A 26978-nucleotide genomic window follows, 5' to 3' on the forward strand; every position below is an offset into this window, starting at 1 on the left:
AATATCATGACAAAATCATTGTTTATTATTGCTCTTGATGTTGTAATAATGATTATTAATTTTGATTAATAGAACGCTTTTCTTGAAGGGGATCATCTCATATTCTAGTCTATGTTAAACATAGTTAAGCTTTGACATTTTGTTGTACAACGTAAACGGCACACACTCATGCCCCAAACATATGTATTAACATATATTGAAAAATAAACAACTGTTTCAAAATTAGTGTTTTCTGCATAGGTGTGTGTAATATACATTGTAGAACAAAATGTCAAGCATTGTCAAGTTTTTTTTACATTACATTTTTACATTTCACAATTATTTATTGTCCTCTATAATTTACTATGTATTCTTAATTTTTGTCTATTCTGTATTATTCCACCCTTGATATTACATATTCTTCTTGCTATTATTCATCCATTGTTGTTCATTTATATTACGGTATTATACATATTATAAATGTATTATATCATGTATGTTATTGTACTGTTGTACTCTCTTTTTATATTTTTCATTTTACTACAAATTGTACCACATGTACTTTTTAATACTACATATCACTTTTACTATATTTTTACTGTGCACTGTATCAGTGCATAATATTTGACCACTGTTAAGTTTTACTGGATCCATAAAGGCTTATCAGTTGCTTTGTTATCGTTTGTTGTGGAGTTTATGTAGGCTATAGAGTGCTATCAAAACAAAAAGCAGACTACAAGTGTGTCACTTTTTTATTTGTATTTGCTGGTTGTCTTCAATTTCCTCAATGATGGTAAATTATTAGTGTTTAAAGATGTTTTATTTTGATTTTCTTCCATTATTTTAAAGGGAATGAGCTGTGCTCTGACCTGAAGCACAAGAAAAGCTCAAATGTTGGTGTTGAACACAGTGAAAGCAATGAAACACTCTACAAATTCAAATTACATTACATGCATATGTCACAGTTATACTTCATTAACATCATAGAATTGTAAACCGAAAAAAATCAAAAAGTTAGACAAATGTGAGTTTTCACAATTTCTTACGAAAATTAATAATTTTCCAAACCTAACTAAATAACTGGAGACATAGTTATTTTTAACTACGTGTAGATCACAAACCTATGAAATCGGTTGATAAATGTGAACGCTATCGTGTTTTTATCCAGAAAAAACGCAGCTCCCCCGTTTACTTCCATTTATTTTTAAAGCAGTCTTGCCCTCACAAACATGGCAGACGCGTTGACGAATCACAGCAACGGCTCGAAGCGACCAATGAGGCGTCTGTATTTATATCTATGGTGCTGGATGCCAACCGCCGTTAAACTGGGAAGAAGAAGAAGAAGAAGTGGTGCTTCACAGGAAGTTCAACTGTTTAGTTTCTAGAGCGATGGCGGAGAACATAGAAGGAGAAAGTGCTGGACTCGGGGCGAACAGGTCAGATGAAGTTAAAAGGACTCAGTATGACAACACTTCTATGTTTTATCTGAGCTATATAGCGAGCCTGTGTTATGGTGGTAAAGCCCGCTGGCGCAGTTAGCTTGTTTGCTAAATGTTCACTCTATGTTTATTTCTCTGCTTCAGTAGTTTACGCGTGACCAGAAACGCATGGGGGACAAAGTTATACGTGTAACAATGGCATACTAATAAAAATAAATAAAATGTTTGATATTTCCCGTTAGCAACTATTGGTTTGTTATCTGTGCCTGGTTTTGCTTGCTATCTTAAGCCTATCTAAAGGCTTGTTCACGACATTTAATCTTTTTCATGGACAAGGGATGCTTTTACACGCCGTGTTTATTATTATTATTATTATTATTATTTTTGTCTAGCTTGCGTTTAAAACAGTTTAAATAAGCACTGAAAATAAAAAGAAAGTCATATATTGGTCATATCGCTGCAAAATACTTGTAATACTGGAATGTCTAATGTAGGTTAAAAGTTGAGCAATTATTGAATACAAGTGGGAACTAAGCATTCATTGACTGATTGATTTAAATCTACGCTAATTGAATTATATTTTTAAATTATTGTTTTGGATGCATGTCACGTGATGTCCTATTGTGACACAGTTGTGACGTCATCGGCATTTGGAACGTTCGGAGCCTATAAAAGGAGCAAAGCTGTTCGATGATAAACTTGATCCGACTGAGGTATCTATTTGCAGAGACATTAGTTGTGACTTGTACACAGCATTTGCGAGCTTCATATAGTAATAGCAAAATGCCAGTATCCTTTGAGTGGTCTTCTAGTGAGGATAACATGCAAAGAGACCTCAGCTGGCCGTTGCTTGTTATCAATTTGCACCCACTTGTGGACAAACGAATGCTGCATGACGTATTCGACCCATTTGGACCCATTTGTTCTCTGCAAGTGTTCAGAAGTAGAAATAACCTCTGTCGTGGGTATGCTTTGGTTACTTTTGAACATCGCAGTGATGCAAAAAATGCTCTAGAGGCTTTGGATTTTTCAGAGCTGTTGGACAAACGACCAATGCGTGTCGTTTGGGCCGATCACTTATTGTTTCCCGGGAACTCTGAAATTGCTGATCTGTGTGAAGACATCTCATTCTCTGGGCAATTCCAGACGTGCAGAGTGCACAAAAACAACCGCTTTGAGGAGAGCAGATCTCAAGACAATTGGGAAGTTCCAGGAGTAAGCCGGCCTAAGCCTGTCAAGCAATCACTGGGAAGAAAGCTTGTAAATACTGCGAAAAATGCATTAACAGCAGTTTTGACCTGCCCAGAAGCCTGGGTTGGCATTGGTCTTTTGGCCACAGCATGGGCGCTGGGAAAAAAGTAATTTCCATTCAGTCTACAGCCCTGCTGATGATGGACAAAAATCCATCCCAAACCTATACACGGTGCAAATAAATGGCCTAGTAGCCTGGCCAGACCTTCTCAGGCCTACCTGATCATGGCACAGACATTGTATTAATGACATAGCCAGAAACACAATAAATAGATCAATTATTAAATTTTGGCGCTGACACTGCATTCTAAAGATGGTCATACAACAGAGAAATGCCCCGTTAAACCAAAGAAATCAAAAAAAGAAAAATTACAAAAACCAACCCACCCACGGTGCAAACAAAGGCCTAGAAAACAAGCAGTACTGATGGCAACCATGGCCTGCAGTCCTGTGCCCTCTAGAGGTCCAAAAACATAAAAAAAGGGGAAAAAACTAATAGTGCACAATCACTTTTTGTGAGCAGCTATTCATTCTGTGCATTCATTTGAATGTAGCCTCGATCTGAAGTTGTCTATGATGTCATTATTAAAAGTAATAATGCTGAAAATAATAATAATAATCAATCACTGCTCTTACTTGTAATGTGTTTCTTTCACAAGGACCTTAAAGAAGGTCCTTGAAGGTGTGTGTGTGGTTTGAACACACAAGAAAAAAATGTGCTTTGGAAAAGGTATTACAAATATGTAATGGTAAATTCACACAATCAATAGTTTCACATGTAATGACAACAGTGTCCAAAAAACAAGGGGGGGAAATAAATTAAAGGAACCATTCACCTCAATCACCTAAAAAGTAGGTAATACAGGAGCTGTCAAGAGTTTACATTATTCTATTTATATTCTATAAGGATGAAGATGTGGGATGAATGTGGAAATAAAGAATGTGGCAAATAAAAGGTATTGCTTGAAGTCAATAACTAAATATAGATTCAGAACATACCAGCAAATCTGGTATGTTTTGAATCTATATTTAGTTACTGACTTCATGCAATTGTTTTCAATTATTAATAGCTTATATGTTTTTCATTTTAAAAAAGTACTTAAAAATAGTAACACAGTTCCCGGAAAATAAGTTGCATTTGAGTTATATTTACATGATTAATCATTAAAAGATTGCGATCTCAATTCAAACACCCATGCAATCCCGTTTTTAAATGACAATGATTCGGCGTGTCTGTTAAATCTGTAAAGGAAATGATACCAGAACATCCAAACCTGACACCGAGCGAAAACATTTACAATTTTTGGGTAAGAAACCACTTCACAAACAGTTTTTTCAACTGTATTATTTCTGTCTTACAGTCATGTTTATTATCATAGAAATACTGGAATGAAAGTTTATAACCGGCTCTTCAAATAATGGTGTGTTGATTGCATTGTTTACTGTTAAAGTTAAATTGTTTACAAAGTTACTGTTAAAAAAATAATTGGTCATTGAATCGTTCAAGAAATTTGTTCAAAAATGCTGATTCATCCAGTAATGAAACAAGTGTACGAGGACTTACGAGCGAGTCATTGAATCATTCATTCAAACCACTTTTTAAAATATATTTTAAATACATATTATGTATATAAATCTTTAATAATTAATTCAAATTAAACACTTTAAATGAACTGCAGCAAAAATTTTGTCACACGTTATTTTTAGTTCAGAATCGTGGGAGAATAATGATCGCTATTTGAGTCAAAGATCGGATTCTCAGTTTATCCAGAATCAGTCAGCTCTAATCTGAGTATAAGTTGCCTTGGGTCAAAATTGCATTGTTGAGAGAGGAAAAAAAAACAGCAACACAGATTGAATCAGTGTATTTGTCACATGATGTTTTTATTACTATCAGAAGTGATATAAAATATCGGTAAATGAATCGTTGTAGTGTAAACATTGTAGTAGCATTCATACAATTAAGCATATAAGCTAAATATAGATTTTCCCCATACATTAACCCTTTGAACCCGGTGTTGAGTGACATACACAAAAATAATGACTCATAACTCAAAGACTGTAGCAAGGGAGGCAAAAGATTGGGATCGTTTGATAGAAAACTTACTGTACTTTTCAAATCGGTCTTATTTGACATTCCATATCTCAGGACCGAAATAAGTTAGGGGGGAAATACTTTTTTGATGATGTTCACCAGCATGTTAGCTGTATCTGTTTCTATTTTGTGGTGATAGCGTAATGTATCCTAAAGTTTGGAACAAAATAGGCAGATTTTTTTTTTGTGTGTGTGGGAGGTTTAAAGGGTTAAAAATAATAATTAGTAAAAATAAAGACGAGGCGAATGTTAATTTAAAAATGAACAGTGATTTTAATAATTAAAAAACAATAACATTTCTTAAATCCATTTTCTTTTTTGCGCTTCTGACTATTTCTAAATCGCTATATAGCACGATTTTCCGTGGCCCCAGCCTCCCGCAGTATGTTAACTGAACCAATCAGGATGCAGCACGAGAACAGAGCAGACTGGGCATATGCCTAACTCCAGGTTCCAGGTTTTTTTTCGAGCCCATGTTAACGGATCAGAATGTTCACACTGCATGCAGTAAAAAGATGAGAACAAAAAAGTGTATAAATAGAAAGGTGTGAAAAGATTTAATATGATCTGAGCACGCACATCTGTTTTTTTTTAACAGAGCAAAGAAAATCTGCGTTACAATAATGCGCTCTCGTTGCTGCTTCTGATCCGCGTACACATAACTTACTGTATACTATACACACTGCAGACAGAGTACGTGTGAACCTTGGGCAATAAATATATTGGGCAAAACATATAACACCTGAGGCACCGCTACAGTGAATAAATAAATCCCTGAACACGGGTTTTATTTTATTTATTTTTTTTTGCCATATGTCTAGACATTTTGTTTGACATCTTTACTTAGTGATTATTTTGACTTTTATTTTGTCTGTTCTAGAGACATGTTACAACTTTTTGATAAAGCTCTCATTGGTTTTCTTTTGGAAATATGTTTCAAATTTATACTGATTGCATTTATGACTGTAAAGCATGTGTGTGTGTGTGTGTGTCAAAATCGTGATTAAAATCGAAATCGCAAAATTGAACAAAAAAATCGTGATAGGTTTTTTTTGTCCATATCGCACAACCCTAGTCTGGATATTTTTTGACAAGCAAATGGACTTATACCAGTTGCCCTTTTCTTTAAGCAAGAGACAAGAAAGAATGAAAGAGTCCTTAAGTCCAGTAATGAAGTATTTGAAGTCTTTATGAGGGAGTCATTGAATCATTCATTCAAACTGATTTTAAAAAGTTACATTTTGTTCAGTTAGGGTCTATTCAGAATATTGATTTCTATTATTTATTTTTTTAAAGCAAGCACGTCCCATTCTTTATTTTACATGAGAAATTAATTAAACGCATAATAAATGATCATGCCAGGCTCATTAACATCTGACACCAGTGTTTCTTCTGTGTTATCACATAAATCGAATCGGTTGCATGTCTTGACCACTTTGATCATTTAGCTTTTAGTGTACAGTGAAAATTTGAATCAAGTAGAGGTTTTGCATACCAAGTATATCGGTAGTTACTGATTTTTTTTTTACCCCGCAGGATGGTGTTACAGCAGGCTTTACATTTCCGTAGCCCTGCTCCACCACCTACCGCAGTGTTACGAGGACCTCCTCCGTTACTACGACCCCCACCTCCACCCTTCAGCATGATGAGAGGACCACCACCACCCCCTAGACCCCCTTTTGGTAGACCAATGTTTGACACCAATATGCCACCGATACCCCCACCTATTGGACCCCCTCACCTGCAGGTAGGTGCGCTTACAAAAAAAAAAAAAAAAAAACTTGTGCACCAAAACAATAAGAGACTGATTGAAAGTTACTTTAAAATGTTTAAATATCAAACCCTGTTCTGTTGTTCACAGAGGCCACCGTTCATGCCTCCACCCATGAGTAACATGCCTCCTCCTCCTGGTATGATCTTTCCACCTGGAATGCCTCCATCACCAGGAACTGGAGCGGTGTCCAGCTTGACTAGTGATGAAATCTGGGTAGAGAACACCACACCAGAAGGAAAGGTACCATCTAAAAGACAAACTTTCTTTTAAAGTAAAATAAATATAACTGAATAATAGTTGTACACTTAATAGTTAAGATTACAATCTTTTTGATTGTAAACTTTGAAAACAATTCACCTATGTCTCTTAAATCTTTGTCAAGTATTTGCATTGTATTTGCATCAGAGAGAGCAGTTGTCATGAATGGATATGAACAGCTTGTTCTTTCTGCATAAAACAATAAATAAAAAAATCAAATGATCACAGATGTCCTGGGATGGAAGTTCATATTTTAGATATTGATCGAGTGAGTCACATTTTAAAAGTAACTTCAGCTTCAGATAAAGATATAGTTCTCATTCAGTAATTCTTTAAAGAGATTTGTTTCCTTCCATAATGAAACAAGTGAAGTTTCTATGATGTAGTCATTGAATCGTGTACAACCCGAATTCCGGAAAAGTTGGGACGTTTTTTAAATTTTAATAAAATGAAAACTAAAGGAATTTCAAATCACATGAGCCAATATTTTATTCACAATAGAACATAGATAACGTAGCAAATGTTTAAACTGAGAAATTTTACACTTTTATCCACTTAATTAGCTCATTTAAAATTTAATGCCTGCTACAGGTCTCAAAAAAGTTGGCACGGGGGCAACAAATGGCTAAAAAAGCAAGCAGTTTTGAAAAGATTCAGCTGGGAGAACATCTAGTGATTAATTAAGTTAATTGATATCAGGTCTGTAACATGATTAGATATAAAAGCTTTGTCTTAGAGAAGCAGAGTCTCTCAGAAGTAAAGATGGGCAGAGGCTCTCCAATCTGTGAAAGACTGCGTAAAAAAAATTGTGGAAAACTTTAAAAACAATGTTCCTCAACGTCAAATTGCAAAGGCTTTGCAAATCTCATCATCTACAGTGCATAACATCATCAAAAGATTCAGAGAAACTGGAGAAATCTCTGTGCGTAAGGGACAAGGCCGGAGACCTTTATTGGATGCCCGTGGTCTTCGGGCTCTCAGACGACACTGCATCACTCATCGGCATGATTGTGTCAATGACATTACTAAATGGGCCCAGGAATACTTTCAGAAACCACTGTCGGTAAACACAATCCGCCGTGCCATCAGCAGATGCCAACTAAAGCTCTATCATGCAAAAAGGAAGCCATATGTGAACATGGTCCAGAAGCGCCGTCGTGTCCTGTGGGCCAAGGCTCATTTAAAATGGACTATTTCAAAGTGGAATAGTGTTTTATGGTCAGACGAGTCCAAATTTGACATTCTTGTTGGAAATCACGGACGCCGTGTCCTCCGGGCTAAAGAGGAGGGAGACCTTCCAGCATGTTATCAGCGTTCAGTTCAAAAGCCAGCATCTCTGATGGTATGGGGGTGCATAAGTGCATACGGTATGGGCAGCTTGCATGTTTTGGAAGGCTCTGTGAATGCTGAAAGGTATATAAAGGTTTTAGAGCAACATATGCTTCCCTCCAAACAACGTCTATTTCAGGGAAGGCCTTGTTTATTTCAGCAGGACAATGCAAAACCACATACTGCAGCTATAACAACAGCATGGCTTCGTCGTAGAAGAGTCCGGGTGCTAACCTGGCCTGCCTGCAGTCCAGATCTTTCACCTATAGAGAACATTTGCTGCATCATTAAACGAAAAATACGTCAAAGACGACCACAAACTCTTCAGCAGCTGGAAATCTATATAAGGCAAGAATGGGACCAAATTCCAACAGCAAAACTCCAGCAACTCATAGCCTCAATGCCCAGACGTCTTCAAACTGTTTTGAAAAGAAAAGGAGATGCTACACCATGGTAAACATGCCCCGTCCCAACTATTTTGAGACCTGTAGCAGAAATCAAAATTGAAATGAGCTCATTTTGTGCATAAAATTGTAAACTTTCTCAGTTTAAACATTTGCTATGTTATCTATGTTCTATTGTGAATAAAATATTGGCTCATGTGATTTGAAAGTCTTTTAGTTTTCATTTTATTAAAATTTAAAAAACGTCCCAACTTTTCCGGAATTCGGGTTGTAGTCAAATGTTTTTTCTTAATTCAAAAATCTATTAAATTTTGTTTAGTTGTATATTCAGAATTGAAGGAAAATTGTGATCTCTATTTTAAACAATCACACATTGAAGCTGTGTGAACGGTCTACTGTGCATGTCCAGAAAGGTAAGAAAAACATCATCAAAGTAGTCCATGTGACATCAGAGGGTCAGTTAGAATATTTTGAAGCATCGAAAATACATTTTGGTCCAAAAATAGCAAAAACTACAACTTTATTCAGCATTGTCTTCTCTTCCGTGTCTGTTGTGAGAGAGAGTTCAAAATAAAGCAGTTTGTGATATCCGGTTCGCGAATGAATCATTCGTTGTAACCGGATCTTCTTGAACCAGTTCACCAAATCGAACTGAATCGTTTAAAACGGTCCACAAATGACTTAAGCTTTTAACTTTTTAATGTGGCTGACACTCCCTCTGAGTTCAAACAAACCAATATCCCGGAGTAATTCATGTACTCAAACAGTTCTGACTGAACTGCTGTGAAGAGAGAACTGAAGATGAACACCGAGCCGAGACATATATATATATATGTATATTAGGGCTGGGCCAACGTCAAAGGTCATCGATGACGTCGACGCAAAAAATACATCGACGCAAAATATGCGCATCGATTCGTCGACCTGGTTTTATATCTCTAAAAAACGTTTGCAAAACGTTTACCTTATGTGCGCTGAATATACGCGATGGCCGGATCAACATTCTGTCCAACGTTATATAACCAATCCAGGGGTTTTTCTGCATTGATCTTTTTTTTTGGCGGCTGTCAAAGCCTTATTTGATCGGTGAGTGACAGTGACAGGGCGCGTACGAGAGAGAGCCCCGGCTGAGCGCGCACTCACAGTCTTCAAACAACGCGAGCGCTTCTTGCTCTCTCCCTTCCTGCTCTCTCCCTTCCTTGTGCATATTAACCAAAATCATTAGACACGATAGAAAAAGGGCGGAACGCCAAAGTTTCACGTGGAGCATTCAGAGATTTTTTTTACTCCATGACAGGCTGCTGGCTCCCACTGTTATTTATTTATTTTTTTTGTAAAAGCACTCTCTGTATTAGCTTAAAGCCCTCAAGTTTACATTTACATACTGTATTCTTTCAATTGCTCTAAACAAGTATTTTGGGTGACCTTTTTATTGAATGCTAGACATCAAGTTGTTGTTATTTTCATCTGAAAGAACTTCTTTTTTCAGTAAGCTAGGCCCTATGTGTTCAGTAAGCTTGTTTCAGTAAGCTATGTGTTTTCAAGGCTTCAAGGTTTTATTGAATGCTATCTCTATACAAGTGCAAAGTAATGCATTCTTAGTCAGTCTTTTATTTTGTCATTTTAAGAGCAATAAACATATATTGCAATGTTAAGGAATTGATGTTTTTTTCATTCAGATATGTAAATCAACATCTATAAATTGTTAGTAGTCAATTAATGGGGAGATAATCGAAATCAAATCGATCTGGAAAATTAATCGTTAGATTAATCGATGCATCGAAAAATAATCGATAGATTAATCGTTTAAAAAATAATCGTTTATCCCAGCCCTAATAAATATATATATATATATATATATATATATATATATATATATATATATTAAATAACAAAAATAAATATTAAACCGTTACTATGTTTCCACTATTCGAGCTCGCTGATCGGTTTAAGAATAAACCACAAATTTATCTTAGATATTTTTGCTGCATATGCTACAAAACAACAAAACCAAACATGCATAAATGGCTGTTGTGTTTCCTCCTGACTGCTTGCTCCAGTGACTATCTACCCGCTGCCGAGCTCTGCCTGGATCTGGTTTTCCCGTTATTTCCCGTAGAGTTATTTTCTGTTCAGTCCATTCTAGGGCTGTGCGATTAATAGAAATCGTCATAAAATCACGATTTGAGCGTGCACTATTTCTAAATCGTTTTATAGCATGATTTTTCGCGGCCCTGACCTCCCGTAGTACACTATCTGATCCAAGCATTGCGCCTAGCGCGAGAACAGAACAGACTGGGCATATGCCTAACTTTAGGTTCACACACTGTCTGTGATGCGCCTTTTTTCCGAGCCCATGTTAACGGATCAGAGCGTTCACACTGTACGCGGTAAAAGGCTATAAAAACGTGCGAAAATGGAGCAAAGGAAATCTGCGTGCGAACAGAGATTTGTGCTCGTGCATTATTTTAATGTGCTTTCGCGTTATATTTATGCGTTCTTGCTGCTGACTGCATACACATACTGTATACACACTTCAAACACCTGAGGCACCGCTACAATTAATGACCTCTATGAACAATACATGGCAAAAAAGAAAAAAAACACGGGATTTATTTATTTATTTATTTGCCATAAGTCCATAGCTACATTTTGTTACATCTTTACTATAGTGATAATTTTAAATTATGTCTGTTCTAGAGACGTTACAACTTTTTGATAAAGGTCTAATTGGTTTTCTTTTGGAAATATGTTTCAAATAAATCCTCAATGCATTTATGACTGTAAAAGCATATCGGTGTGTCACAATCGCAAAATTGATCAAATAAATCGCGATAGTTTTTTTATTGTCCATATCGCACAGCCCTAGTTCATTCAATAAATGCAGTTAACAATCTAGCTTCTGAGTACTTAGTTATTAACCCAACAATAGCGGGGTCAGTTAATTTTTTTTGAAGTGGGTCGCGCAAACATTTGTGTGTGCTTGTGTGGGCCGCGAGCTGAAAAAGGTTGGGAACCACTGTGCTATCCGTTACACGTGGGCTCACTTATGTCTCTTGTTCAGCATGAATCCAAATGTGTGTGCTTTATGTATGTTTTGCATGCTTGACTTTTTAAGCCACAGCATGTTTCAGATGACAAAAAACAAGACTTGTATTCTTCATGGTATTTTTTTACCACTTTTTATAGCAATTCCTGGTTCATTTGGATAGTGGTTGGACAACCCATCCTAGCATTAGCATACTTGGACTTTTAAAACCTTCCCACCACATTCTTCCCAGGTATATTACTACAATGCCCGGACACGTGAGTCGGCCTGGACCAAACCAGAGGGAGTAAAGATCATCCAGCAGTCAGAGCTCAATCCTCTAATGGCAGCTCAGTCTGGAGGAGCTGCAGTGGCTCCTAACAGCACTGCCTCTACTGCAGCTTCCCCCAGCAGCTCTACCACGGTTGTGCTCGAGCCAGTCTCCCCCACCCTCACCCTGAGCACCAGTCCTGACCCAAGCACCAGTCCAGCCCCCGCTGCCTCCCAACCCTCCACCAGTGAGTATTACACAAGGAATTATAGCTGCCTGTAAAATAATAGAGCATTTATTTAATTGAGTACTCATGGCTAATATGATAAATATACAGTGTTTTCTCTTGATATGAACTTTAAACACACATTCATTCTTCCTGTAGCTTCTGTTGTTTCAGAGATGCTTACAGTGGCATCTACACCTCCGGCTAGTGTAGGCGTGAGCCCTGTTGCTGTGGTCAGTGTTCCTACAGTAACCACTACAGTCACTGCAGTGCAGACAATGCCGCTGTTGCCTCAAAGTCTCCCTCCTGGCCTACCCATGGCCCAGCCAGCCGCTGCAATCCCAGCATTCCCCCCGCTCATGGTCCCTCCATTCAGAGTGCCCCTACCTGGCATGCACATACCACTGCCTGGTACGGAAATTTTTTTTATATAAATAAATAAAAAAATTCTAAAAGTAAGTTAGTTTAGCTAAACAGGACAGCAAATGTAGCAGTCCTCCATTGAATGTATACTTGAATAACTCAACCAGTAGATGGCGATCTGTTCTTACAAAGTTATGTGAACAAGGTGCATAGACTTATGCTACAAATATCAGGACATTTAACATTTTGAATTCTAAGCACGGAAAAGTCATCAAGATTAATAATCTTAAGTCATGAGAATGTTATAGTTTCTACAGCTTTAAAATAAATGGTCGTACAGAGTTTTCAGTGAGAAATCCAGATATATGGAGATATCTAGAATGTGTGGTGTGTGTGTGGTAATTTTTTTTTTTTTTTTTTACTTTATATTTGTTACTGAATGCAATTTATTTTTAAAGGTGTGCTGCCAGGGATGGGCCCTCCACTAGTACCCATGATGCATCCCCAGCTAGCTTTCACTGCAGCTTCTGCATCTCTTAGGGGGGCTCTTCCACTTCCCGAATGGTCGGAGTACAAGACAGCTGATGGGAAAATGTATTATTATAACAATCGCACTCTGGAGTGCACCTGGAAAAAACCTGCTGAGCTAAAAGAGAGAGGTAAGCGAGGCCTGGAGCCTCAGGACTGTTGTTGCTGTTGTTAACTGCACTGACCATTAAGATTGACTTGCTCTGCTAAATCCCAGATGTATTTTTCTGAGCAGATCAGGACAGTGACAAGACTAAAGATGGCCATAATGATGATTTAGTTTTAAAGGATATAGACATGGAAGCCAAATCTCACAGCTTTGGTGGTTCTCCGTGGGTAAGCATAAAGTCTGAAGGTCATTTAGATTTGTTTAAAGCAAATTTTGAGAATTTAAAAAATAATATAGATTTTGATGTTGTAGTTGCCCAGGGAAGAAGAGATGACAGAGGAGGCAAAAGCAGTTCAGAAGGCAAAACCTGTAGCCACAAACCCAATTCCTGGTACTCCTTGGTGAGCCCTTTTTCCTTCCTTTTCCAAGTTTCAGTAGATTTCAGAAATTTTTTTACATAATAATTTCTTTTTATTTCTTTTTTTTTTTAGGTGTGTGGTCTGGACTGGAGATGACCGTGTGTTTTACTACAACCCCACCACACGCCTGTCCATGTGGGACCGACCTGACGAGCTGGTGGCTCGTGCTGATGTGGACAAATACATTCAAGAACCCACCCACAAAAGGGGGCTAGATGACAACAAGAAAATAGGTGAAACTCTCTGTCACCATTTTAGATTGCTTGTGAACTAAGATTTGTTGATAGTATCATAGAAAAACCAACACACACCTTTATTGCTCATTGCAGGTTTCACCAAAGTGGACATTGACACAACCATAGAGGACACACTGGACGATGGGCCTTCTAAGGCTAAGAAGTGGAAGTAAGTACCAACGACCCTCAGCAGGAACCGTAAGGGGCAGAACACCTAGACTTTGTACTATACAGAAGAAATCAGAAGTGACATGAACATTGTATTTCTTGTCATATGAAGAGAAAAGCAAATGAGGCTGTTGCCGTTCAAGTCCTGAGCTAAGACATGTTGATTGGACCATTTTATGTCACATTTAAAGAAATCTTCGGCGGCAAAGATTTTTTTTTTCTCCACCCAATGCTGACTTGTCTTGGCTGTGGTAATCTTTAGTTTGGGTCTTTGAAAAGTGGTGACTCCATATGACGCTTACCAAATCAAATCAGTCACTGTTTCCCATCAGTGCCCTTCACGCCTGCCTCCCCCTGACCCCAAACAGTGGTCCTGTTGCACTGGGGACTATTTTTCAGGGAACGCTTCTAAGCTCTGGCGATGCCAACGTGGGCCTCCAAGGTAACCCACCTTGTTTGACCTCTCTTAAGCCTCCATTAGGCAAACCCCAGTGAACCAACCAAAACCTCAGCCCTTCAGTGATGTGTATTCATGTAATTGATGGGATTTATAAAAAAAAAAAAAAAAAACGGTTGGCAAAAATACAAACATATTTGTACATGACATCTGTTCTAACTTGCATATGGCAAAATAACCAGTTGATGCGCAGATTAAGGATATTGCAGTGCTTCGACATTCTTAGAACACGCTTTCTCAAATTCAAATACATTTGTATAGTAGTGCTGTCAAAATTAAATATTGACACATCCCATAACTTAAATATGGTTTAATTACTACAGGTGCTGGTCATATAATTAGAATATCATCAAAAAGTTGATTTATTTCACTAATTTCATTCAAAAAGTGGAACTTGTATATTATATTCATTCGTTACACACAGAATGATATTTTTTAGATGTTTATTTTAATTTTGATGATTATTACTGACAACTAAGGAAAATCCCAAATTCGGTATAAGAAAATTAGAATATTGTGAAAAGGTTCAATATTGAAGACACCTGGTGCACACTCTAATCAGCTAATTAACTAAAAACACCTGCGAAGGCCTTAAAATGGTCTCTCAGTCTGTAGGCTACACAATCTGTAGGCTACACAATCATGGGGAAGACTGCTGACTTGACAGTTGTCCAAAATTGACACCTTGCACAAGGAGGGCAAGACACAAAAGGTAATTGCAAAAGAGGCTGGCTGATACCATAGCTCTGTGTCCAAGCACATTAACAGAGAGGCAAAGGGAAGGAAAAGATGTGGTAGAAAAAAAAGTGTTCAAGCAATAGGGATAACCGCACCCTGGAGAGGATTGTGAAACAAAACCCATGCAAAAATGTGGGGGAGATTCACAAAGTGTGGACTGCAGCTGGAGTCAGTGCATCAAGAACCACTATGCACAGACATATGCAAGACATGGGTTACACCTGTCGCATTCCTTGTGTCAAGCCACTCCTGAACGACAGACAGCGTCAGAAGTGTCTCGCTTCAAAAAGGACTGGACTGCTGCGGAGTGGTCCAAAGTTATGTTCTCTGATGGAAGTAAATTTTGCATTTACTTTGTAAATCAGGGTCTCAGAGTCTGGAGGAAGAAAGGAGAGACACACTATCCACGTTGCTTGAGGTCCAGTGTAAAGTTTCCACAGTCAGTGATGGTTTGGGGTGCCATGTCATCTGCTGGTGTTGGTCCACTGTGTTTTCTGAGGTCCAAGGTCAACGCAGCCATATACCAGGAAGTTTTAGAGCACTTCATGCTTCCTGATGCTGACCAACTTTATGGAGATGCGGATTTCATTTTCCAACAGGACTTGGCACCTGCACACAGTGCCAAAGCTACCAGTACCTGGTTTAAGGACCATGGTGTCCCTGTTCTTAACCACATCAACTCTGGGGACCCACCGGTGGGTCCAATATTGCATATGCCTAATTCTCAAAAAATCAAAATAACAGCTCAAGTGGTTAATTGGCCAGCAAACTCGCCTGACCTTAACCCCTTAGAAAATATATACGGGTATTGTGAAGAGGAAGATGCGGTATGCCAGACCCAAGAATGCAGAAGAGCTGAAGGCCACTATCAGAGCAACCTGGGCTCTCATAACACCTGAGCAGTGCTACAGACTGATCGACTCCATGCCACGTCACATTGCTGCAGTAATTCAGACAAAAGTAGCCCTAACTAAGTATTGAGTGCTGTACATGCTCATACTTTTCATGTTCATACTTTTCAGTTGGCCAATATTTCTTAAAATCCTTTCTTTGTATTGGTCTTAAGTAATATTAAAATTTTCTGAGATACTGAATTTGGGATTTTCCTTAGTTGTCAGTAATAATCTTCAAAATTAAAAGAAATAAACATTTGAAATATCAGTCTGTGTGTAATGAATGAATATGATATACAAGTTTCACTTTTTGAGTGGATTTAGTGAAATAAATCAACTTTTTGATTAACTTTTTTTGAAATCAACTTTTTTTTTTTTTAGCGGTTTCTAAAAGTATATTTTCTATCCTTAAAAGGAACTAAATGCATTGATTATAACTACACAAATATTATGAGATTTAAATATCTCAATCTTTCTATAGTTCTAGTAAATACATTTCTGTTTGATAGAGATGTCAATTCTCTCAACAATATAAGGGGGGCAATCTTCCATTTTCAGAGTTCCTCTCCAAATTTTTATTATAATTTTTTTTCTCACTAGCGTAGAAGCAAAAAAGAAAAGTGTTCTAAAATGAAGTTCTTCCTTACACTCGTCGTCCTCTTTCTGACAGGAAGGACGATGTGAAGGAGGCTGATGCAGAGAAAGACGCGGCCGTGGAGGCTGAGCTGAAGGCCGCTCGTGATCGGGCCCTGGTGCCCCTGGAGGCCCGCATGAACCAGTTCAGGGACATGCTGCTGGAGAGAGGGGTAAAACACTTCAATCCAACGCAATACTCTAACCAGCTCTGTAATGTTAGACATAAATCTGAATGGAACCCACCAAGGTACAATCTCAAGTTCATTCTTATTATTTTTCTTTAATATTATATAATATAGAGTCTTAAATCTCTCTGCTCTCTCTGTCACTCCGTTTATTTATCTGTGCTTTCTGATTGAGATCATGTTAGATGATTTGTGCTTGACTATAGGGATGGGCGGTATGATCAACATCTTATATCATAGTGTTGATATCCTGGTAATTGTGTACATCTCTATATTTAGTTATTGATCACAAGTGCACAGGTAATTTATGCTAAAAATTTGAGAAAAAAGTTGCAGTGCATTCAGGCTAACATTTTTCCCTAACATGTAAATAAATGAGAGATTGAGTCCATGATGTGAATGTGATATCAAAATATATAAGAAGCACTGACATATACCTGGATGAGCCTCAAAGGGTTAGTTCACCCAAAAATTTAAATTAGGTTGTGTTTTACTCATCCCCCCCCCCCCCACCCCCCAAGGCATCCTAGGTGTATATGACTTTCTTCTTTCAGACGAATCCAGTCGGAGTTATTTTAAAAGTTGTCTTTGATCTTTCAAGCTGTATCATTTCAGTCAGCAGATGTTGCATTGCTTCAGTCCAAAAGACGTGAAATAAAATCACCCTTCCGTAAAAAAAGAAAAAAAAGAAAAAGTGTCACACGGCTGCGGGGGGTGAACAAAGACCTCCTGTAGTGAATTGATGTGTTTTTGTAAGAAAAATATCCATATTCAAAACATAATAATCTAGCTTTTAGGGCTGTGCAAAAAATCGAATGCGATTTTCATGCGCATCTCATCAGTAAAGATGCTCCTGTGATTAGAAGTATATCTCCATCACGTGCATTCAGATCAGCGTTGCCAGGTTTTCACAACAAATCCTGCCCAGTTGCTTCTTAAAACTAGCCCAATCGCGTTTCCAGGAGGTTCCCCGATAAAAATTGCTTCCCGCTGTTAAAATATAAATTTTTTGGAAGGGTTGCCTTGGTAAAATTCACATTTTAGGGGCTAAATATCACATTATTTGTATTGGGGTTTTTGAAAAATCGTTTTCAAAATCGACAAAGAATCGCCTGCAATTTTAACATCGATTTTGTGTAGATTGTCAGTGAATTACGGCTCGGTGTAGTAAATGCCAACCAGTGTTGCCAAGTCTGTGGTTGTTTTTCATGTCCGCGGGTCGAAGCGACCCAAATACAAATAACGTGATATTTAGCACCTAAAATGCGAATTTTACCAAAGGCAACCCTGCTAAAAAAACTTGTATTGTAACACCGGGAAGCAATTTTTATCGGGGAACCTCCTGGAAGCGCGATTGGGCTAGTTTTGGACTAGTTTTAAGAAGCAACTGGGCAGGATTTGTTGTGAAAACCTGGCAACCCTGATCCGAACGCACGTGCTGGAGATATACTTCTAATTACAGGAGCGTCTTTACTGATGAGATGCGCATGAAAATCGCATTCGATTTTTTGCACAGCCCTACTAGCTTTACGCTCGCTGTTGTAAATGGAAGCAGTTCCAGGTGAATTACGTATCATGTAAGAATGATTATTCTCAGAAGTCACGCATGCAGAAACGCAGCGGAGAGATCCAAACAAAACAATGGTCACTAATTAGTACAAAACGATGATTTGTAAAGAAAGTTGGAGGATTTCGATATAAGCCAAGAGGAAACTGGTTTTATCATATAGAAGTTAATCATGTAAAAGTTGCTAAATAAGGAAACTTTGCTTCTTTTGATCCTGTAAACAAACGTTGCGCAACGCTGACCTCATACGTGTTTATTACGTTGCGCACCGCTGACCTCAAAGTGATTTTTACACTTTGAATATGGATATTTTTCTTCCAAAAACACATCGAGTTGCTACTGGAGGCGTTTGTTTACCCCTGGAGACACTTTTTCTTTTTTTTCATGGAGGTGCGCTTTTTATTTCACGTCTTTTGGACTGAAGCAATGCAACATCTGCTGACTGAAATGATACAACTTGAAGAATCAAAGACAATTTTTAATATAGCTCCGACTGGATTCATCTGAAAGAAGAAAGTCATATACACCTGGGATCCCTCTGGGTTCAGTAAAACATTTCATTTTTGGGTGAACTAACCCATAAAGATAATAACAATTGTAAATAATACGCAAAAAATTGTCATACCGCCCAGTCCTATTTGACAGTAGTATTGGTGCCCTCTCTTTTCACTGTTCATACTAGAATCTCTATCTGTCATCTTTGGTCCTAAATTGTTGCATGAAATTACAAATAATTACTATTATTTACCACAGAAGAATGTACTGTTGCATTGTATAATGGTCAAGTATTTTGCATTGCTTGATTTGATGTAATCACACAAAAATATATGTGGAAGCTAAACAATATTTTTTTTGTCCATCTCTAGCATCTCTAGTTTTGTAATAGTGGTTATAGTAGGTGTTGACTGATAAAGATTTCAGTTATGTATCATTGGAATTTTATATGTCCTCAAGTTAAGCTCTTTAGGTCACTCCCATATGATGTGTGTTAATTAATTAACTTGAAGTGTTGTTTGACCATTTTTCTGGTACATTGGTAAGCCATCTTTTTGTCCACCTTCATACCTGCAGGTTTCAGCTTTTTCCACATGGGACAAAGAGCTGCACAAGATTGTGTTTGACCCTCGATATTTGCTGCTCAATCCCAAAGAGAGGAAACAGGTAAGAGGAGCGCTCGGCGTATAGAGGGTTGCTGAATGAGCAGAAGTGGGCAGCTTTGTGATTTTAATCTCCATTCGCTGTGCAGGTGTTCGATCAGTACGTGAAGACTCGTGCTGAAGAGGAGAGGAAGGAGAAGAAGAATAAACTCATGCAGGCTAAAGAGGACTTCAGGAAGATGATGGAAGATGCCAAACTTCACAATAGGTGTGTTGCAGCTTGTGCAGGTATTGTGTGGCCTCCTGAAGTCTTGCCACTTGTACCAATTTTCCTTTCACCTATTAGAACCACGTTCAGTGAGTTTGCGGCAAAACACTCCAAAGATCCTCGCTTCAAGACCATTGAGAAGATGAAGGACAGAGAGGCCATGTTCACAGAGTTCATGACCGCCTTGAAAAAGAAGGACAAGGAAGACTCCAGAAACAAAGTAGAGAAGGTCCGTCACCGGCTTCCCATAACCATCCTGTCATGTTGACAGAGTTAAGGTTGAATTTGACTGTTTGACACAAGTTGTGTTTGTGGCTGCAGGTGAAGCAGGACTTCTTCGATTTACTGTCAGATCACCATGTGGACGTCTCTCAACGCTGGAGCAAAGTGAAGGACAAGGTGGAAACGGACCCACGCTACAAAGCCGTGGAGAGCTCCGCTGCTAGAGAAGAACTGTACAAACAGTATGTGGAGAAACAGGCGAAGGTTAGAACAGTGTTCCTGGTCTTACTAGCCGCATTTTTCACTGTCGGGCCAGGGCTTAAAACGGGCCGAGCGGGGCTAATAGCCTCGGGCCAGTAGCACCGAGGCCAGAATAGCACAGGGTTTCCACAGTCAGGGCCTGAAGCTCCACTGCGCTTCACTAAAACACGCCCTTTACACGCCTCTCAGAAACAACATCATGCAACCTCCTCATTTCACCAACAAAGAGAAGTTATCAGAAAACTAAAAAATAAATCACTGGAACATGCGCGATCACACACGAACATGATAAAAGCGGCCGTTTGTTTGCATGCTTTGTTAAACATTCAAATTCAAAAGCATCAATGTTTTACAATAAAAGCTCCCGAACAAAAACATTATTATATTTTTTATGATTTATGAACGTGGAGCTAAACTCTCGAGACGAGACTTGTGACAGATAATATAAGTTACTGAATAAATACACGATTGTGATCGAGAATAAGAAGCTGACGTCTGATTTCTTCAAGCGGTCATATTTACCATGTTTACTATGGTAACATGTTTAGCGTGCATAGTCTTTAACATCGCTTAAAATATTTCTGCCTTGTTTACGTGATTATAATCCACATCGGATCGCGTTATTTCAAACACTCGCTGCTGACTGAAATTGAGCTCAACTTATTTTATAAAGTGTTTAATGCTGGTGTTATAGCCGTTATCTTTCTGAAATGATCCGTAGTGCAGACGCTCTCTATTTTTATAAAAGCTCCCGAACAAAAATCATTATTATATTTTGATATGCTACGTGTAGCTAAACTCTCGAAACGAGACTTATGACAAATAAAATGTTAAATAAATACACAATTGTGATAGAGAATAAGAAGCTGACGTCTGATCTCTCCTGGTTGCATTTACCATGTTTACTATGGTAACGTTAATGTTTAGCGTGCATAATCTTTTACATCGCTTATAAATATTTCTGTCTTGTATGGTGATTATAATCCACATCAGATCAAGTTATTTCAATCACTCGCTGCTGAGTAAGAGTAAGTTTTGAGCTCAACTTATTTTAAAAATGTTTTAATGCTGGTGTTGAAGCTTTTAGCTTTCTGAAATGATCCACAGCTGACGCTCTCCAGACATGGAGAAACTCCGCCTTTGTTCATAACCCCTCCTCTAGCCCCAGCTGGCCAGCTTTGGCCCAAGGTTTTCGTCGGGCCATAAAACCCTGGCCGTTGGCCCCGAGGAAGCCCCGACGAGGCACGATCAAGCCCCCCGGAAGTGACAGTGGAAACCCGACTGGCCCTGGCACGCACTAGTTTAAGCCTGACAGTGGAAACGAGGCTATTGATTCATCAGGAGGAAACTCCAAGACGAGAATGATAGGTTTAATATGAAGTGTTTGTGTTGTGTAGAATGTGGATGCAGAGAAGGAGAAAGAGCTGGAACGGCAGGCTCGTATCGAGGCCAGTCTGAGGGAGAGAGAGCGGGAGGTGCAGAGAGCTCGATCTGAACAAACCAAAGAGATTGACCGAGAGAGAGAGCAGCATAAACGAGAGGAAGCTGTCCAACACTTTAGAGCACTCATGTCAGACATGGTCAGTGACAGTTGCTGTAGTTGTCATTGTACGTTACATTAATCATATACACTTTTACATTTTTTTGTTATTCTTTAAATATATAGGTAAAGTCAACGGATGCTTCCTGGTCAGAAACCAGGCGCAATCTGCGTAAAGATCACCGCTGGAAGTCTGCTTCTCTGCTGGAGCGACACGAGAAGGAGAAATTGTTTGAAGAACATGTGGAGGCTCTTACCAAGAAGAAGAAGGAACATTTCAGGCAGCTGCTGGATGAGACCTCCACGGTGAGAGCACACAACAACAATATATAATATTAATTATGATTTTTGTTCTTGTTATTAATAAATGCTTTTATAAAGACTTGATCTCTATGTAAAGATATAAGAAGAAGAATGGTAAGTACCACTACTAGTAGTGATTACTATTTTAAAAATATATTATAAAATAATAATTATATAATATTCATTGTTTTCTAATAACTATCATTGTTTTATCACATATTTAGTAATAATAATAGTAATTGCTATTCCTCTTATTATATTTTTTATAAAAATTAAGTCTTTATAAAATAATTTAACAACAACAAACACTATATAATATTGTTGTTATATATAGTGTAAATGTTATTTTAATATATTAAGTATCAAAATTTAACCACCACAATAATAATAACTTGTATAATAATTATGTATAATGTTGCCGTTATTATAGTATATTTAATTTTGTATTTATTATTTTGATTGTTGCTTCTATATATTGACAAGAATATTAGTATTAGTTTGGTGAAAGGGTCTGTTAAATGATTTAACGTTAACTCCAGTGACTCAGATCTTTTCTTAAATAGATGGTTTTCTGCACAAAGAAAGAAAAACAATAGATTTTTGAGCATGTATAAAGTACCAGTCGTAAAATAATTCATTGTCAAATTTAAGTTATTAAATATCAAATCTGAACATTTTATTTGATAAAAATGTGTCATTATTTGAACCTTAGGATATGTATCTTTGGGTTGTCGATGTGTTCACACTGCTTATGTAACTATTCAATCATAGATCACCCTAACCACCACATGGAAGGAAGTCAAGAAGATCATCAGAGATGACCCACGCTGCATCAAGTTCTCCAGCAGTGATCGAGTGAGTTGAATAGTTTGAGATGATAGCAGTAAAAGACGGACAGTTCTGACCTCTCGAAGCACAACAGATACCTGCGAGATCATTATCTGCATTAACATTTCACTGATAAACTGTCTTCGTTCTTATTTTAAGAGATTTTTACGTCATCTCCACAGAATTGGATGCTTCTATGCATGTTTCACACGGATTACGTAATCTTAGAATATTTGTTTTCCATTTAAATTGGTTCATTTTAAAAGTAGACATCTCTATAGATATATTTTAAATGTCTGTAATGCAAAGATATACACGGTGTCTCGCGCCCAAGTTCACACAGAGACCGAGACGGCAGAAAGCACATCATGTGTGCTTTCATTATTTTACAAAATTGCGATTTGTTGTTATTGTGAGTGCACACAAATAAACGTAGAGTCTTTTCAGATTTAAAAGATGTATTATGTCTTAACTGTATGACCAAAGATTAAAATTTTACGTAATTTTAAGAGCAAGTGAATGCACTGGCGCCTCCATCTGTCGTGCTGTGAGCACACTTCAGCTTCCATACAGACACTTGAATAGCGGACATTTCTCTAGGTTAACATTAGATTGAGTGGCCATGTAAAATGGGTAATACTTACATATTCAATTCAAGTTTATTTGTATAGTGCTTTTTACAATGCAAATCATTGCAAAGCAACTTTACAGAAAATCACGTTTCTACAATATTTAGTGGTAGTTTATCAGTGGTGACTGTCAGTTTATGTGCATGTGGCAGAAATATTTCAGATAAGCCATATTTGTGGTGGATGAATGATAAGTTTTAGGATGTCCTGACGGATGTACTGTATTAACCATAGGCTAGCCATTAATGATCTGCGTGACTTCTCCAATGTGGATTGTTTTTTTCTGCGACGAATACAATTTTGTAATTTCAACTAACGATTAGTCTACTATTAGGGGGCAGCCCTAATTTACATACATAATCACACGAAATCAGATTTAAAAAAATTGTTTCCCATCATGCTTTTGATCAGCACAGTCGGTGAAGAGCAACTGCGCCTGACTGTGCAATCCAATCTTTCCTTTATCTCTTCTAGAAGAAACAACGTGAATTTGAGGATTACATAAAGGACAAATATATCACAGCCAAAGCTGACTTCAGAACTCTCCTGAAAGAAACCAAATTCATTACATATAGGTACGTGTTTTTCTTTCAAAAATTCTTATGTCTTGGTGAGCAAATAATGACTATATAAATGTATATATAAAATGTAATTCGCCAAATAAGGAACATGATTATCATCTATGTTTTACCTTTATATTTGTTAAATCTTAACAAAAAACGTTAGATTAACCCAGCATATTTTCTTTAGATCACGGAGGTCGATCCAGGAGTCAGACCAACATCTAAACGATATTGAGAAAACTCTTCAAAATGATAAACGTTACCTGGTCCTAGAATGTGTCCCAGAGGAACGCCGCAAACTAATCATGTTCTACATTGAGGACCTGGACCGCCGGGGACCCCCACCTCCCCCAACCGCCTCAGAACCCAGCCGCCGCTCCACCAAGTGAAGCCCTAGAGGACCTTAGAGGACTGAGCATTAGCCAGCCCTGTACTCATCATAGCACAGTGTTACAGACATGTATTTTTTTGAAACGTTGGTGTTATCTAATCAAACTGTGCAAGATGATGCCCTTTATGCCCACTAGTTGCAGGCTGGCACAAGGCAAATTGTTAATGTCAATCTATTAACTTCATTCGTCAGGCAGCGAATGCATTTGTACTTGTTTCTTGCACTTGGTACTGCAGCCTCTTGTTGAGAGTCTTTTTCGTGGATTATCATTGTAACAGGCTGTTAATACTACAAGGCCAATGCAGACTGTGTGAAATGAGTAGTGTACTTCGCAGTACATGTAAAATGTTTCTTAAAGTGGTTTAATTTTGACTTGTTGCTATATTTCTGTATGTGTTGACTGGAAATAAATGCAACCTTTTTTTTTTTTTTTTTTTTTTTTACAATTGTGTTGTAATCTTGTAATTTGCACAGGCTGTGAAATCAAAGAATACAAAATGTGTTCCTCTTGATTTTTATTAACCCCCCCCCCCCCCACACACACACACACTTTCCTTTATAAAATTAGAACAAAAAACTGAACATTAGTAAATTCGCTACATTGTTTACTTCAATTTTACACCATTCCGGTTTTAATTGCATCAATCAACCCATAAGCTGGGTTTTGAAATGATGCATGCACCTTCATGAAGTAAAATGGGAAATGAGAATTCAGAAGCTGAAAAGTTGGATACCTCACGGCCACAACAGCCACAACAACATATGTAGTTATCAAAGACATCCACATCCATTGTCCTGCCAAGAAGCAAGAATCAGATATAGGCTGAATACTGACTCCATTGAAAAATTTCCTTTCATTATCTTAAGGTCCTTTCACATGACTCTTCAATGCATTGCACACAACAGCATGAAATTAAAATATTTTAGCAAATATTTTTAGCATTCAATGTCAAATTTGACTTGGCTTTTCATTGAGCTTTCAAAACGCATCCAGTGATTACCAAGTTTGCATGAAGTTACATGAGAGATGCCAGCACAAAAATCTAAGCAAAATGCACGAGGCTGTGCCTTTGCTCAACTTCAAAGGCATATCATGACATTCAAAGAAACACATTCTATTTTTTTCTCTCAAAGCAATCAGCGTCCTGCTTTTTTTCTGCTCTAAGCTCAAATACATTTTTCTTTGCTTTATTTTCACTCAGTAAATTTCCCAATTTCTTCCAACATAGCAAGAATCTTCCATGATGGCATGTTCTCATGGAGGTCAAATGGTGCTAGAGAGATGTGCTCAAGCCCTGACATGAGTCGTGTGAAAGGGCCTTTAATGACATTAAAGGTCAAAGGATCCTCTCAATATTGCTGTGCATTACCAATAAACCTATAGTGAGGGAGATTTGAAGAAATTAAAAAACAAAAGCAGTTTAACAGCTAGTGTAATTGTCCGTGGTTGCAGTGCAAGATTAGTTATATCCAGTGCTGTATCAAATCTGCTGTAGAAGGCAAAGCTCATCTAGATGTTCCTCACAGGTTCACTGCTAGTGAGTCCAACCTTTCCACCCCAGTACATCTACAAAAATAATGCCTCTTGTTGATGTGATAACTGGAGACATCAGAGCTACATGCTAGTTGACCTTGTCCTGAAATATATAGAGGTTGTTGGTGGCAGCCACAGCGATGATGTTCTCGTTTGGGTGCCATGCAGTGTGTAGGATCTTCTTACTGAAGTCCAGACTGTCCACACTGATTTCATCTTTACGACGCTTGCCACCAACACAAACTTTGCGTGGCTTGAGGATGGCTCTGGGTTTGCTGTTTTCCCGCGAGGCCTCCAGAGTCACATCGCGCTTAGTGTTTCGATCGAACATACGGAAGAAATTGTTGTAGGAGCCTGTCATTAGGACACTAATGAGAAAGGAATAAGACAATTAGTTCTTAGTTCTAGATATCAGCAACGTACAGTCCAAGATCAATATGATAAACCTGGTGTGAATGATTGCTTTTGACAAGGGGAGTCCAATCCTTATCCTACAGGTCTATTTTCCTATAGAGCAGGGATAAGCAACTTAGGTCCTGGAGGGCCACTGTCCTGCAGAGGTTAGTGTCAGCTCTAATTAAACATACCTTGCCTTTTTTTAAGCAATTTTCAAGCAATCCCAAAGATTTAGGTTAGAACTTTCAGGTGTGTTTGATTAGAGAAAGAGCTAAACTCTGTAGGACAGTGACTCTCCAGGACCAGAGTTGCCCAACCTTGGTGTAGAATTTGGCTCCAACCTAATTAAGGGTTTCTGGATTACTCAAAAGTTCCAGAATAGAGCTAAATGCTGGAAGGTGGACATCCAGGAGAAGGACCAGACACCCCTGTTTTACACAGACCTGTCAGTTCCATTCCAGACACATTCAAACTTGTCGAAGATGCAGTCATTCTCGTACAGTGAGCACAGTTTACTCCTAAGGTAGTCATGGACCTGTCAATGGAAGAACCGAACACACAGATGATCAATACCTAGTATTTGAACAATAATA

At 38.1% G+C, this 26978-nt stretch overlaps 2 protein-coding genes across 4 annotated transcripts in view; one reads left to right on the top strand and one right to left on the bottom strand.

The window, feature by feature from the left end:
- Nucleotides 1–1249: 1249 nt before the first annotated feature.
- Nucleotides 1250–24891, top strand: tcerg1b (transcription elongation regulator 1b (CA150)). The gene is made up of 20 exons (XM_059526791.1): nucleotides 1250–1415; nucleotides 6301–6511; nucleotides 6626–6778; nucleotides 11811–12075; nucleotides 12214–12465; nucleotides 12876–13076; nucleotides 13181–13281; nucleotides 13367–13455; nucleotides 13546–13706; nucleotides 13803–13878; nucleotides 16636–16771; nucleotides 19425–19514; nucleotides 19600–19718; nucleotides 19797–19947; nucleotides 20040–20204; nucleotides 21599–21781; nucleotides 21868–22047; nucleotides 22816–22899; nucleotides 23976–24076; nucleotides 24252–24891. The coding sequence occupies exons 1-20, from the start codon at nucleotides 1369–1371 to the stop codon at nucleotides 24451–24453; spliced, it is 2967 nt and encodes a 988-aa protein (XP_059382774.1). The 5' UTR covers nucleotides 1250–1368; the 3' UTR covers nucleotides 24454–24891.
- Nucleotides 24892–24986: 95 nt separating this feature from the next.
- Nucleotides 24987–26978, bottom strand: part of ppp2r2bb (protein phosphatase 2, regulatory subunit B, beta b) — a 77097-nt gene continuing 75105 nt past the window's right edge. For all 3 annotated transcript variants that reach the window (XM_059526795.1, XM_059526796.1, XM_059526797.1), the window contains exons 8-9: nucleotides 26829–26920; nucleotides 24987–26357 (exon numbers count right to left, since the gene is read on the bottom strand). In XM_059526795.1, the coding sequence (XP_059382778.1) occupies nucleotides 26078–26357; nucleotides 26829–26920 (372 nt within the window). In that variant the 3' untranslated portion in view covers nucleotides 24987–26077. The remainder of the gene's footprint in view (nucleotides 26358–26828; nucleotides 26921–26978) is intronic.

This window comes from Carassius carassius, chromosome 36 (assembly GCF_963082965.1).
Source record: "Carassius carassius chromosome 36, fCarCar2.1, whole genome shotgun sequence".
Lineage (NCBI taxonomy): Eukaryota > Metazoa > Chordata > Actinopteri > Cypriniformes > Cyprinidae > Carassius > Carassius carassius.

Coding starts and splice junctions, on each gene's coding strand:
- tcerg1b (XM_059526791.1), top strand. CDS start 1,369: ATGGCGGAGAACATAGAAGGAGAAAGTGCTGGACTCGGGGCGAACAG. Junction 12,466..12,875: donor CATGCACATACCACTGCCTG/GTACGGAAATTT, acceptor TTATTTTTAAAG/GTGTGCTGCCAGGGATGGGC. Junction 19,515..19,599: donor ATCCCAAAGAGAGGAAACAG/GTAAGAGGAGCG, acceptor TTCGCTGTGCAG/GTGTTCGATCAGTACGTGAA.